We start from the raw sequence: 15,984 nt of genomic DNA, 5'->3' as shown, positions 1-15,984 counted from the left end.
TAAAGAGAAATCATTTGGAAGGTATCAGAGACTACTGGATTTTGAAGTTAGAAATCTTAGACTGAGATAAGTTTGAACAGAATTGGTGGTTTCAGTAGCTGTAACACACAACAACATGTCTCTAAAATTTACTATTTAATTTTTATTTGTTCTTTTTTTTCTATGCTCGACTCAAAGAGGGCCAGCTTATGCAATACCTGAAGTTTAGAAAAGAAATATTTCCTATTCCTATACTCAAATATTTTCTTCTGGATACTACCAAGATTGGTCGGAGGAAAAGTTTGCCACGTGCCCCATTACCATTCTATATTATTTCTGTGCCAATATACAAACAATGCTACATTCACAATTATGTACCAGCTGAGCCAGGACAATCATAATATGATCTAAAGATAGAAAGAGAAGCCAAAGACATTTCAAATGTAGATAGACATCTTGTCAAAATTGCACTAAAATACAGAGAATGGCTCAGCAAAATTGATGAAGGACCAGAGTGTTCGTGCTTCTCTTTGTACTCTGTCGATGACCCCTCTCTTACCCTATCTTTCTTACCATTTCCTCTCTCCTCTAGGAAGTACATCCTCAGAGCCAGATCCTGAGTAATTGATCTAATAGGATGCTTAAGAAACACTGTTTCCTTTCCCTGGCCCCTCCAGTGTCTTCAAGAACATTCATCCTTGTGCTCAACCATACAAAGAGGCAGACACAAAGACTGCAAAATCCTCGTTAGCATAAGAAGAGATTCATCTGATTGGTGTGCCTTTGGAGGGTGTTTGGAAATAGATCTTCCATGGCACGACTGCAATCTGTGCATAGGATTCAGATTGGACAGCAACTTTAATGGAACAGAAAAGTTGAGATTTTCTAGGTTATGCCACTGAAGAGAGATAAAGAGAAGAGCTAACCCCTGAAGAGCAGACAGCAACGCTTCACCCCATCTCTAAGGGCCTCCTTGACTTTGTCATTCCGAAGGGTGAAGATGAAGGGGTTCAGGAAAGGGGTTACCACAGAAACCAGTAACGAAGCCACCCTGTTGTACTCAGCCGCCTGTGTTTGCTTGGGTTTCACATAGAGGAACAAGCAGCTGCCATAGCCAATGACAACAAAAGTGAAGTGGGAGGCGCACGTGGAGAAGGCTTTCCTCTGGCCAGAGGCTGAGGGGATCTTGAGGATGGTGGAGATGATGTAGGTGTAGGAGACAATTGTGGGGATCAAGGATCCAATAATAATGAAAACAGCCATTAAGAAGAGAATGAACTCTGTGAGAAAGGTGTCATTACATGACAGTTTGAGCAACTGACCTCGGTCACAGTAAAAATGATCTAACAGATTTGATTCGCAGAAAGTAAATTGGAATGTGGCATAAACTGGCCAGATTTCCGAAAGGAAGCCAAACACCCAGGACACAATCACCACCCGGATGCAAGTGTGACTGTTCATGATGACACTGTACCTCAAAGGGTTGCAGACTGCCACATAACGGTCCACAGCCATTGCTCCAAGCACTACAAACTCAGTGGTGCCTAAAGACAGATAAAGGAAGAGCTGGACAACACATCCAGTCACAGATATTGTCTGGATTCCAGGGAGCAGCAGTCCCCAAAGCATCATGGGAACAATTGTAGTTGTTACCAGAATCTCCAGGAGAGAGAGGTTGGCAAGGAAGAAATACATGGGGGACTGTAGACGTTTATCAACACAAACAATCATGATGATGATCATGTTTCCCAGCAGTGTCACTGAATAGAAGAAAAAGAATGTAGCAAACAGAATGAGGTGTAGCTCTTGGGATCCAGGGAAGCCTAGCAGGCAGAATTCAGTGGCACTAGAGAGATTGCCCATCACTAGATTTTGACTATTGTGTCCAAGTTTGAGATCTGTATCAAACAGATAGATCCTCCTGGTCATGGGATTATCCTTCTTCCTCTTGGATTAACTGTACCAGAAGACAACAGCATTCCAGAGAAAGGTTAAAGGGTAGAACTTTGAGTAACAGTTCTCCACAACACCACACAGAGGAATCCAGAGGTCAACAGAACAAAGGCCAGTGTTGAGGGCCAGTGCTCTTGCCACCCTCAGATTTTAAAATGTTACAGAACATCAGTATCTTCATATGAAAACTCGGGCATGGTGATGAGTTCTCAAAGCAGAATCACTTTTTCTAACCTCGTTTTCCCTCAAAAGCCCTGGAAATATTGAAAGACGAGAGCCAGTACAGATAAGATGCCAAAACATTGGAAGCTCTGATACCTGGTTTTCTGTTTGTTAGTTCTTTTATCTTCTCAACTATCACCTCAAAAACTTCTTTCCAATCATCCTTTCTCATACAAGGAAGCATGCTCATTAGTGAACTCCACTTTTCTTCATAGTATTTATTACCTGATATTATGTGTCTAATTGTTTACTCCTCTCCTATAGTATTAAACAAGATAACCATGAAGAGTACAAGTGGTAAATTCCTGCCCTGTGGAATTTATATTCAAGGGGAATATATGTGTGAAACCACACATGAGAAGTAGAGTATATAATAATTAGTTCACTAGTAGTATTATGTAGAAAATATGACTAGGAAATTTAATTTTATTTATTTTTCATTTATGACATGAGAATATAAGTTCTATGAAAACCACATCTTCAAACTTGGATTGGAATATACTATATATATATATGTATATGTATATATATATATGTAATATAATATAATATATTATAAGCAATATAGTAATATCTTTTCTATCATATACTATACATAATATATTGTATATATTATATCATATATTTTTACCCACATTAGTAATGTGAAAATGTTTCAGCTGATGAATGTGTGAGTGGATGATACAGGTTAAGTAATACTCATCTGGGCTAAGACTAGTTCAGTCATAACCCTTCAGTCCTACACCCCTTAGCCTCCCCCTGTCTCACATCAGCACTGCCCTTCCTCCTTGCCTTTCCTTTAATTGCTCTCTCGATTTCTCTGTGGCTGTTTTCTAGTGGATGGTCTCAGACTTCAAGGCTAGAGTGGTTGAAAGGGATCAATGCCTGCTTTTCTTTCATAGCCTTTGGATTACCAGCAGAAAATGAGGAAAGCAGGCACAGCAAGGAGAAGTTCTCCAATCCGTATTAGAGCAGCACAGGGCTGAAAGAGTGTGCTGTGTGGAGGACTCGGGCTGAGCCAGTCCCCTCTGCTGCTGCCCACCCCACACCACAGCTCCATTTTCTTCAGCTTCTCCAAGACATCCAAGTCCCAGATTGTCCACCCCGATCCCTCTAGTTTCTCCTTCACAGAGGCAGAACTTTAAGAAATCACTGACCTCCTCAGAGGGACTTCATGTTGCTTCTGATGATCTACAGACTCAACAGAAACAAACTCCTGCCTGGCTCGTGCTGAGTTGTAGAAGCTGCTGGAACCTCCACTCAAGGTGAGGAGGGTGATGGAATCCATCCAGGAGCTTAGGAGGAAGTCTAGCAATAAAAGTACTGTACAGACTTGAGAATTTGTCCTTCTCCTCTCTTCCCTTCCCCCTTTCTTTCCCAAGGGTACTTTGTCACTGAGATTTATCTTCTTAATTAACCCAAGCTCAGAGAGTTCCCTCAGCAATCCACCTGGGGAGATCAGAAAAAAAAGTTTTAGTTATCTTCGTTTTTGACCAATTAAGTTGCAGAACTTTTCTAAGTCTTTTAGTGAAGAAACCTGAAATCTTGTTGATCAGGGACTTCTTAATCTAAGGTTGCCTTCCCCACAGGGCCCTAGGCCTGTTGGCTGGAATGCGTCTCAGCCTCTAAGCAGTCCATCTTCTCAGTTCATTATCTCAGGCTCTTCCCATGATCCTAAATTAATCAGAGCCCAGATTATCTTCATCTTTACAGAGATACTATAATTTTCCTGGAAAATATATGTTAATATTTCCCAATGCCTCTACCTTAAGCTTAGTGAAAGCCTTAACTTGACCTCAAATCCTTCATGAAGCCTGATTTGTCCCCTATCTACACTGGGAGCCCTGCAGCCTAGTCTCAGATCAACATATGACTACCTGTCCAACAGGTTTCCTCAGGGCAAGGCACCCATGGAAATGGACTCTCACTTGGCAAGGACTGGTAGTCCATGGGACAGTGTGGGAATTTGCAAAATTCATGCAACTTGCATGCTCTTTTTTCTCTTGCTATATTGGTGATTCTTTGGGAAGTTTTTAGTTTTACTTTGTCAATCTCATATGCAACAGCTATAATTCTCCCTGGAAATTCTGTTCTTTCTCAAATTATTTTCCCCTAAGACTCAGCAGGGGCCTAATGTTTCTCAAATCTCTTATCTGGAATTAACTAATATAACTCCTAATCCTGGGAACTTTTCTGACTCAATAGAGACAGTTAGGTACATATGAGAAAACAACATTTAGAACATTAACTAGTTCTGAAAAAGAGGGCAGGACATGCCTACACAGAATGGGGAAAAGCCTCAAGAATACACATAATGTCAGCTGTTGAGAGTAAGTTCCCTTTGCTTTGGACACCAGGCATATAGAATCAATAATAGGATCTAATATGGCCCATTGGGAAAAAATGCAATGTAAAATATGGTATGGAAAGATCCCTCTTTTACCATACACAGGAGTCATATTGGTAGAAGAAGTAAGCATATTGTTAAAGCAAAAGGTTTAAAAGTTTCTATTAGTCAAATCATAGAGTTTTTACAGTTTATTCAAAAAGTTTGTGCTTGGTTTCCTATGGTGGGAATGCCCTTGTTATCTCATTCAGGATCTGAGAAAGAAGCAGCAAGGTATCATAATTCTGATTGGTACCCCCTGCAATGACTGATCGTGAATCATTCCACATGACCCCCTGAGCAATGTAGAAAGGGGCTGGTGGGATTTCCTGTCCCTGTGCATCAAGCCCACTAGCAGAGTGATTCACTGGGGAAAGAATAGAAAGAGTTAACTTAGAAAAGAATGCTTATGGGTATGGGAAAATGGCTTATAGTGGCCACTTGGCTGAAATTAACCAAGGAAGCCTTGTTGACAGTGTCTAAGCTGCTATGCCAGGCCCCTGACACTAAATTGGAAATTCTAGTTAGGTGATCCCTACCCTTACTTTAATTGCAACACGTGGGACAAGTTTACTAATTCATCTCTCCAGCTGTTTCCTCCCCTTCCTGCTCTAAGCACTTGTGTCTCCTTTCCTGTTAGGTGGGTGTCACTATGGAGCTCCCTGCTTTGTTTACTATGAAAGCCATTCCAGCATGCCAGGAAGCTTCCTTTTGCCCTACTGGGCCCCCATCACTTGGAAAGGGATGTCTTTCCTCCGTGACTGGGGACATTACTCTCTGACAGGTCTTTCAGTCTGTTTGGAGATGTCCTGGCTTGAAATTCTTGTTACCCCAGCATTTACATCCTCTGCTTCCTCATACCTGTTCTTTGCTCTTTCCTGAAACTTGTCTGCACTCTCTAATTCTCATTTAAGCCTGAAAAGTCTTTCCCTTGTCCTTTCTTCCTGCCTTCTTGAGAGACAGCCTTAGTAGGTCCCCTTCTCAACCGTGGGGTGGCCATTTTGGTTCCTTTGCTGAGCCCATTTTCATTCCTGGTGTGCTATGAGGGATCGCTAAGATCGCCAGTCTCCCTATGAACTGTAACTATGATTACAGGTTTTATTTTGACACTAGAAAAGCTTCAACTCAAAGTCATTATTTTTAGTGGCTAAACAGAGCAGGGATGGAACATAAAGTCCTAGTCTTATAAAAAGCTATTAACTTATTGTAAACTGTTAAAGATAATTAAAATACAAGTTAATGGTTAGTCACTTTATAAATGATCAAATTCTTTAATATGTTCAAAATTATGCTTATAGTCGTGCTAAATGCTATTGTAATTAATTATAAAAATAAGCCTTACTTAGCCCTCTGAATAAATTTTCAAAGTTAAACCTAAAGTAAATAATTAAAAACAAAATTTTTATTCAGATTTATGCCTCAGAGACCTGCAAAACTTGACGTTTAAAATGTTTAAGCTTCCAATAATAGACAAAATTGTCCCTTCTTAGTAGGAACCCTTAGGTATCCAAAATAAAAATAAAAAAATTAATGGGGCAAGATAGCCCCACTTGGATTATAGTAACACTAACCCCTGGGTGAAACTGCCCCATGCCTCACTAGCTGCCAGAGCTTTATTCCAACTGTGGATACTTTTGGATTGACCACCCTGTTTTACCTGGTCAAAGTGAGGTCAATCTCTTAAGTTGCTCCTCTACAGAAAAAAAATCTCAGACCTGGTTCTGGCAACCAAAGGCCTATGCTGCTCTGTATGACAGCCAAAGAACTACAACCACTGCCCACAGTGAAACTATGGAGACCACCAGAGCCTGGAGGAACCTGTCTAGGTAACGGACTACTGACATTTTAGTTGATACATAGACCATTTAGACTATATTTCCAGCTATAGTTTGTTCTCTTCAGATCCATGAGGATTTTGACCGACTGTGGCTTTAAGAGAAACAAGCACCCACTTCCTTTCCCAAGCTTCAGCTGCCTTCTCAGTTCTCTTGTTATGTAAAAAGCAGGTCACAGGCCTCACTTCCCTAAAGCTACTACTAGGTCTGAAAACAGTTTGCTTAAATTAATTAATTAATTAATTAATTAATTAATTAATTCACCAAAGAGTTTTCAAAGTAACTTTTTTTTACTACTCCTTTATTTCAAGTAATTTGCTTTACAATAACTGCTTCAATAATCAACCACCTGTGTCTCCTAGTAAACAACAGGATAAAAATAGTGTAAAGCTTATGTAAGTTCTACCAATATAAAAACATAAACTGTAAGGGTCTAAAAGCTGTTCTAAGGTCTAAAAAATATAACTTAAGGTATGTAAATACAAGTTATAGAGTCTGAGGACATGAAGGCTTGGGTGGTGAGGTTCTGAAAAGGTGTTTTGAGGTATGTAGATTTAATTTATGAAGGTATAAAAAGATAGCTTAAAGTATGTAAAAATTTTTCATATTTCTTTTCCTCACTATGCTATTGTTATGTTAAAACTTCAAAAGTTCAGAGTTCTAACATTAATCAATACAGTTCTGATAAGCTATTAATCTAGCTGTGATAAACACTATTATTATCATAGTCACAAGATCAATACTTTAAATTTGCCTTTGGTTGTTTTCTAAAGACACAGTTAAAAATGCTTTTCATTGTACTAAAAACATTTGTCTAACCTATATATACCCAGTCTTCTAGATAAAAATAGTTTTTAATGCTCTTAACCAAAATTACTTTTAGGTTCACAAACTTTTACTATGACTCAAATGCATGAGTCTACTGCCTTTTCCACAGTGTGAATGCCAGTGCAGACACAAACAATGATAATAACATGCTAACATATCTGGAACTTTTGCCTGTAAACAAACAAACAAACAAATAAATGGTTTTTATGAGCTTCAGATCAACTTGGATCTACCTCTTACAGGTCAAAATGGACTCTAGACAAGTTTTGCCAATCAACAGCCCATTTCCCCACCTGCCTATTCCTAGGGGAATGGGACCTCTTCCCCTTTCCCTGATTTTTGAGACACACCTCTCCCAGCTGCCAGGACTGTGGACCTGGAGGTTTCAAATGTACACTTAAGTAAAGCTCCCCGCTAAAAGCCCTTCATTTTGTCTCCTGCCCTTAATGTATGTCTGTTCTAGCAGACTTCCAATCAAAGACTGCAGACTGCTCCAACTACTCACTGCCCATCCCTAACAGTACCTGGACAGTGAATAAAACAGCCGCCTCTTCCAGGATTTGGTCAACGTTCCAGCCTTTTGGGTCCCCAAGATACCCCAACGTCAGCAGGAAGTGGTCATAGATGATTACATCATCCCTTGCCACTCATTCAACAGAAGGGCTGGGGTGTTAAGTTCCAAACCCAGGACATACAACTGAGGATCTTGTGATTGATCAAGGTAGTAAAGTCATTCCTCCCTGTCTATTTTGGGCTGATTTCTCTGCTCTCCATACAGGTACTGCTATCTTTATTATCAATATGTACTGCTCAAGAATAGCTCACATCACAAAGCCACCTCTGTTTTACCCTGCAGCTTAGGGTTTTGAGGAAGTGAGAATGGTGGTTAATGATTCTAAACTGATGTGGGGAGATAGAGATGCTTTTGTTCATCATAAGATTTCCAGTCTCCTAAACCATTCAGGACATGAAGATCCTTGCCTATGTGCTTCTCAGTTGCTGTCACTCCTGAGCCTGGATATGTTTCCTTCTCATATAGGACATTGGTGGCTGACTCCCCTAGAGGAAATAAGGGTGATAAAGGAGTCTTTGGTATTTCTCTTTTGTCTAGGAGCTGATGAAACCCTCACCACTTACATGGCTACTACTAAAAAGAGACCAACCCAAGAGGTTCCTGATTGCTTGCCCCAGAGCAAACACAAAAATCCGTGGGAGTAGGTTGATCCTGTTATGGGGTACCCAAGTTGGTTTCCTTGTGTTTTTTCTGAAAAGGGTGTTGTTTATTCCCTAAGGACATCCAAGATAAAAATTATGGCTGGTCTGTTCTAGTCCCACTCATGATGATAGACAATTTCTGACTGCCAACAGACACAGATTCCTCAGTGGAACAAACAATTTTTAGTAGCAAGACAACTTTTTCACCTGGATGGGCTGTCCCCATGGTTTTGGCCAAACTTTCATCCTACTGTTCAAAGACATGTATACCAGTTATTTGCGGTCACCAATTATACTTATATTGAAAAGCCTCTGCAATCCTCCACAATCATAAGTCAGGTCTGTGTTGCTGCCCCTTTTGCTATACTGGTAGGTGGAGATTTGGGGTTTACAATTTTATATATTGTAAAACCAAACTCTACTTGTGATATTTCCTGTATTAATTATGTTATTACTAATTATCTTGATCATACTTTTACTCTAGGTAATTTCCTGATTGTTAGACCGCCTCCTTTGTTTTGCTGCCTGTAAACTTATCTTTATCTTGGTTTGATGATCCTGGTACTTATACTATGAAGATTGTTTCCCAAGCTCTTTCTTGTCCAAAGCAATTTGCTGCAGCTTTGATTTGTGCCTTACTGCCCTAATATCTATTGTAGCTTCTATGGCAACATCTACCACTGCTCTGGTACAGAAAGTACATGCAGGTGATTATGTTAATAACTTATCCAAAAGTGTTTCTCTGATACTTACTATACCTGAAAGTATAGATAAAGGTTAGTGTATGAGGTTAATGTCTTAGAAGAGGCTATATTATACATGGACACTCAAATTCCAAATACAAACACTAGGCTCATTGTCTCTTGTCATGCAACATATAAATGGATTTGTGTTACTCCTTTGCTATATAATGACACTGATTTTGCTTGGAAGCAGATTCAGGTACATATTAGGGAATCTGGAATAGTTCTGATTTGGATATTGATATCCTTGATTTATATAATCAGATTTCTACTATCTTGAATGCTCACTTCCAAATGTCTTCTCAAGAAGGGGTTGCTGCCTCCTTCCTTCCTTCTATTCAGTCTTATGCTTCTGCTAGGGATTTTAGGCCTTTTATTGTTAATATGGACACTACAGTAGGATTATTTTTTATTCTTGTTATTCTTTTTCCAGTCATCATCAAATGTCTGTGTTCTCTGCCTTGTGTGCTGTAACCCATGCCATCTGCCTCATTATTTTAACAAATATAAAAGGAGGAGATATTGGGAGCCCTGCAGCCCAGTCTCAGATCAATATATAACTACCTGTCCAATGGCAAAGCACCTGTGGAAACAAACTCTACTTGGCAAGGACAAGTAGTCCACGGAACAGCCAGTGTAGGAATCTGCAAAATTCATGCAACTTGCAGGCTCTTTTCTCTCTCATTTTATTGGTGATCTTTTGGGCAGTGTTTAGTTTTATTTGGTCAGTCATATATGCAACAGCTATAATTCTCCCTGGAAATTCTGTTCTTTCTCAAATATTTCCCCCTAAGATTCAGCAGGGGGCTAATGTTTCTCAAATCTCTTATCTGGAATTAACTAACTACAACTCCTAATCCTGGGAACTTTTCTGACTCAATAGAGTCAGTTGGGTACATATGAGAAAACAACATTTGGAACATTAACAGTGTCTCAGTTTTGGAAAGGAGAATAAGCCATGCATATACAGAATGGGGAAAAGCCTCAGGAGTACACAATAATGCTAACTGTTTTGAGAATAAGTTCCCTTTGCTTTGGACACCAAGCATATAGAATCAATGATAGGATCCAGTATGGCCCATTGGGGAAAAATGCAATGTAAAATATGGTATGGAAAGATCCATGTTTTACCATACACAGGAGTCATATTGGTGGAAGAAGTATGGTATCATGAGATGGGAAAAGAGTACCTTATCCAAAGCTGCCTTTTACAGAGAGATTGAGACATGGGAGCCTCTTATAGAAGAGGGAGCCATATAAAAGCAGATCTTGAAGACATGAAAGAATTGTTTGGGTTTGAATATTGTTGTCCTTAAACTATTGTATCCATGTCTATTAATGTTTAACTTTGTAACCACAAGTAGCTGCCAGCTGACATAAGTGTTGTGAGAGCAGGATGTGTCTGGCTTGATGTTTAGTTAAGCCTTAAAAATGCTGAACTCTGTATCTAGAATAAGGTTATGTAGGGCATGGGAAAGTGTATTGGAGGAGGCACAAAGGGTAGCTTTCATAATGATTACGATGTACTCCTTAAAATGTGATGTAATTATGTATTTCTTAAAGTCAAAATAGAAGCCAATAATAAAGCTGTTCATGTAACCCTGGTAAGGAAAACTCTGTTTAAGTATAAAGACACCTTGGGCTATTTGGGGTCACTTGGGTACAATCCACCTGGTGGTCAAATTTCTCCCTTATGCTGACATCCCTTCCCTGCACCCAAGCCAAGGCTGGACCCCAGCACATCTATTTTCCAGTGGGTCTCACAGCTAGTACTGTGACCCTACAGGATACTGTAGAGAAGTTCTACCAGCAAGTCTGCTTCCACTCTGTAGAATTTCTTGGGTTTTCCCCCTTCTAAATATATGTACATCAGCATGTGCTCTGGCGAGGTACTTACCATCCCTTTTTTTTACGGTGTGTTGCTGAATCCCCAGCTGGACCTCTTCCAAGTGAGGAGAGCAGAAGGAAGCCTCTGCAGACAGCTATGCTCACAACCTGGAAGAACTGACAAAATGCAAATCAGAAATCTGTTTAGTGCTGGAGAAAGCAGAAAATGTGTGCATTATAAAACATTTGTCTGAGTTTAGGTTCTCATTTTAAGTATGCCTATTCACTCTGAAATGTCAATTGGCACCTAAGGGGATAAATTGGGAATAATTTTCCTTCCTGATTTTTTAAATTGCTAAAGCCCAACCAGCTTGACACGTAATTTTAGAGGAAATTTCTAACTATGGATCTCCATATTCCTTTAAAGAGAGTGCTGTGGAAATCTGTTGTACAACCTCTCCCTCTCACTTAACAGCATATAAAAGACATAGTTCCATACAAAATGTATTATTGCACCCTCTTCTCCTACATAATAGTCAATTATATTGACATTTTATTCTTCATTGGCAAACATTTTGTTTATCAGTTTCTGTGGTTTTCCATGCTTTTCTTTTTAAAAGATACTATAAGTACTCTTAGATATTTATAAATACAAACACAATTATTTTTCAGGAATAAATTTCTACAGTTGGAATCTCTAGGTCAAAATGTAGAAGAATTAAAACTATTGCTTTCATCCGGCACAAAATTACATTCCAACAAGTTTGGCTTCATTCCCTTATATACCTTACCCACTAGAAGTGGAGGTATAATTAAATTTTTATTTTAATTATGAATTTCAGAGAACAACTTAAAATACTTTAGCAAAGAAACCATTTGGTGAACACAATAAAATGAAAAATCTTTTGAACAATAAGAAGTACCTAAATTAATTCAAAAAGCAAATGGAACTGAATATCCCTATGTATGTTAAACAAATGAAATTCATAGCTAAAACCTTCCTACACAGAGAACTGCAGATCCAGATGGCTTGCCTTATATATCCTATCAAATATTTAAGTTTAAAAAAATCATGGGAACCTACACTTCCCGTCTTCTAGTAAGTTGGAAAGGGAACACTTTTAAATTAACATCATTAGGTCAAAATGATCTTTACACCAATGTCATTACAGAAAAATAAATCTCCTTAGGAATATTGTAATGAGCACAGGAGAACATGATAAATTCTGAATCCAGCAGAAAGCAATAGGAATCTATAATTAAAGTGTTATGATTTATCCTGGAAATACAAAACTGACTTAACCCTAAAGATAAATTGAGTAATTCAGCATTTTAACAGAATCAAAAGGGAAAACTATTGGCCATTTCTAGAGGATCATGAAGGACATTGGAAATAAATAAAAACCCATTAATTCAGAACTCTGAGCAAACTAGAAACAGAACAAGTCTTCCTTAAACTGATAAATAAAATCTATGAAAAAAAAAAAAACCTAACACTAAATACCATCAAATTTATTAATGAAAGACTTACTAATGTCCTTCTTATTTGGGAACTGAGGGAAAGACATCTATTCTGAACACTTCTATTGAACAATATATTAGAAATTGTAGCCAATTCAATAAGACAAGAAAATTAAATGAAAACCTCCAGTGCCAAAAAATAATATTATATATTTATAAATGTATAGTCAGAAGATTTCCTGTGTCCCAGCCTGCCTGTGGTTGGGACAAATCTCTCCCACTCACATCCCCCAGGTAAACACACAGAGGCTTATACTAATTATAACTACATGGCCATGGCTCAAGCTTTTTGCTAGCTAGCTCTTATATCTTAAATTAGCCCATAACTATTAATCTATGTATCACCACATGTTCCATGGCTTTATCTGCATCCCATTACATGTTGCTCCTTGGGTAGCTCACTGGTGTCTCTCCCTGCCTTCTTCCTATCTCTGTCTTTGAATTTCCTGTCTACCTCTAAGCTGCCTTGCCATAGGCCAAACGGCTTTATTTTTCAACCAATCAGAGCAACACATATTTGTAGCATACAGAAAGACATTCCTCCACCATAAATGGGATAGTGTTACATTTTGAGATCCATAAATTTACTAAGTAATAATTATCAAAGACACAAAATAAAATATAAATGTGTAAAAATCTATAACTCCTTAGTACCTTATCATTTCATTATAAATGAAAAACTTTAAATATGAGAACATGAAGAAAACTGAGGGATATACTTAAGCTATATTTAAAACATATATCTAAAATTATAAAATCCTGCTGAGACAAATAAGACCTAAATAGATGATGAAATATTCTATTTTCATATATTAGAAGATACAATTATTCCAGAATATCTATTCTTTTCAAATTTGTATATAGAGTAAATGCAAGGTCCAGTTAGAACTTTAGAAGGCCTTTCATCACACTTAAAAGCTGTCTCCAAAACTATATGAAATGTGAAAAACCTATAATAACCAGAATAATCATGAAAAAGAACAAACTGGAAGTATATGATTATTAAGTTTAATAGTATAATGCTACAGTAATCAAAACAATTATTTTGTCACAATATAGTGCAGGTACAAGAATATACTGATAAATGAGACTCAGATTCAAAAACTTCAATGGACTATAAATGGACTAAATATTAGTAAATAGGAGCAGCAACTAGAATTCTTATATATTCCTTATTGGAATGTGCAATGATACAAATAGGTAAGTATACAATTCTAATACACTCCTGCTATATTACTGTTAGATCGTTTCTCAAGACAAATGAAAACATATGTCCCATGAAAGACACATTTAGGAATGGTGACAACAGCTCAGTCCGTAAGGAAATCCAGCAACTCAAATAGTAACAAATTCATAGATAAATAAGCTGTGGTATATTCATGTAGTGGAATGCCATCAGATAATTAAAAGGGATGGAAGGAATATTGACAGAAGCATTATCATGAGTCATGACAGGTATCTGAAATCTTATATTAAGCCAAAGACTAAAAGTATCAACAATTTCAAAAATAAAAAATAAAATCTAATGTAGCAAGAGAAAACAATTAACCAGGGTTGGAAAGTGACTTAGAAGGGAAACTTCTGTGTGCTCGATATGCTTTACCATTTGACTGTGGTATAGACAAAGCATGTGCAGAAATACGTAAGAAATCAACACAACTTGAACTGAAAGCAACATTACTTAGTCCATAAAATTTAGCCTTCACTAAATTGAAAACATTGAAAAATAAATACAATCATATAACGAAGGATATATGTCTCTTTGTGGGATGATGGGTAGAGACATGAGGTGAAGATGGGGAGAAATGAAGACAACACTGATGAGAATTGAAAAGCAGTTGAGGGAGGAGGGTTCCTTCCTTTCCCTCCATCCTTCCTTCCCTCCTTCTTTTGTGTGTGTGTGTGTGTGTGTGTGTGTGTGTGTGTGTGTGTTCTATGTATGTGCTCACCCATGCAGGTCAGAAGTTGACATCAAGATGCCTTTCCCTGGTTGCTCTCTACCTAATTATTTTAAGACAGGATCTCTCATTGAACTTAGAGCTTGCCATTTTGTTTCAGCTAGAATGGCTGTCGAGCAAGTTTCTGGATTCTACCTGTATCTGTTCTTCTAGACTGGGATCACAGATTTGTGCCACCACGCCCAGCTTTTATATGAGTGCTGGATATCTGAACTCAGCTCCTCATGCTTTGACAGCAAGCACTTTACCCACTGAGTCTTCTCCCCAGCACTCCAGTGAGCTTTGGCAACACAAGGAAGACCAGTTTTCTTGCTTGATCAAAATCTTTCTCCCTGTCTCAGAGTTAAAGCCCAGTTTCTGTAAGGCCCTGTGTGACTTGCAGAAATGCTGTTCTCTCATGTGATCTAGTACAACTCCTACTCTCTCCAATGTCGTCCACAATCCCTGACATGATGCCACTTCCTTCAAGGGCTTTAGCCCACACTGTTCTGAGATGTACATAGTAATACCAGGTATCAAGTAACCATCACTTTTGCAAATGTTCCCTATAATCTCTGCAAACATGCCTAAGGGCCATGACACATGCTTTTCCGATGTTCTTAGAATGGATGCGACAGTGCCTTGCTATGACTCTACACAGGACTAAAATATTCTTTCTTTCAGCCCACAACTGAAAATCTCTTAATAATTACCATGTTAAAGAGAAACACCTCCCCAAGAGTATGTACCTTCATCTAAGATTGCCTGTACCCAAAGCCCCATTGATTCAGACAACGAAATTGGCCGGATCCTAACTGTCAGCCCAAGTGACAATTCAGGACAACTGTGAAAAGTCATTCTAGCTCTGAACTTCCCATGGAATTAAAACCTTTGAGACAACCTCATTACATTGTCCACAAATCTTCCTCACTTCCAAATCTTAGATAACCATGTAGTTTCCTTCTCAACATGGTTCACTATTCATCACTTCCTATGTGCATGCACTTGTATATATGTGCACAGGTGTAGACCTTTTCTTTTCTTTTTTTGTTACTTCTCTTTTTCTTCTTCAGAAGGTACCTCACTATGTTGACCATTTTAGTGCCAAACTAAAATGTATGATCCTTCTGCCTCAACCTACCAAATAATAAATGTTAGATAATATCATTCTTCATCAAATATGCTTCACTAAAGAAGATACTATATTTGCTCTTTTCCCTGATACAACCTTAGCACAGTGGAAAAAACTGCTATTCAAAAACTATTCCTGCATACATGGAGTCCCAGCCCTTGGAAGTCTGGGGCAGAAACATCAGTACAGGTTCAAGTATGACCAAAACATATAGTATGGTCTAATATATCTTGCACTACAGAGTAAGTAAGACTTCATTTCAAAAAGGCCAATCCAAAACAAAATGTTCTTGTTAAATTTTCTTTAATATCAATTTTGAGTAGGATTTATTTTGTATGTTTAAAAATAGTTATATTTCTCCTTAATGAATGGGTTGGTTTACAAGAGAACTTCAAAGAGACCTTTA

General features: G+C 38.2%; 1 protein-coding gene across 1 annotated transcript; it reads right to left on the bottom strand.

Moving 5' to 3' along the window:
- Positions 1-900: 900 nt before the first annotated feature.
- LOC118579999 (olfactory receptor 9A4-like) lies at positions 901-1,908 on the bottom strand. The gene has a single exon (XM_036181841.1). It carries the CDS (start codon positions 1,906-1,908, stop codon positions 901-903), a length of 1,008 nt encoding a protein of 335 aa, XP_036037734.1.
- Positions 1,909-15,984: the final 14,076 nt, after the last annotated feature.

Source organism: Onychomys torridus, chromosome 3, assembly GCF_903995425.1.
Source record: "Onychomys torridus chromosome 3, mOncTor1.1, whole genome shotgun sequence".
Taxonomy (NCBI): domain Eukaryota; kingdom Metazoa; phylum Chordata; class Mammalia; order Rodentia; family Cricetidae; genus Onychomys; species Onychomys torridus.
Note: the sequence above shows the minus strand (reverse complement) of the source record. Positions and strands in the feature narration are given on the sequence as shown.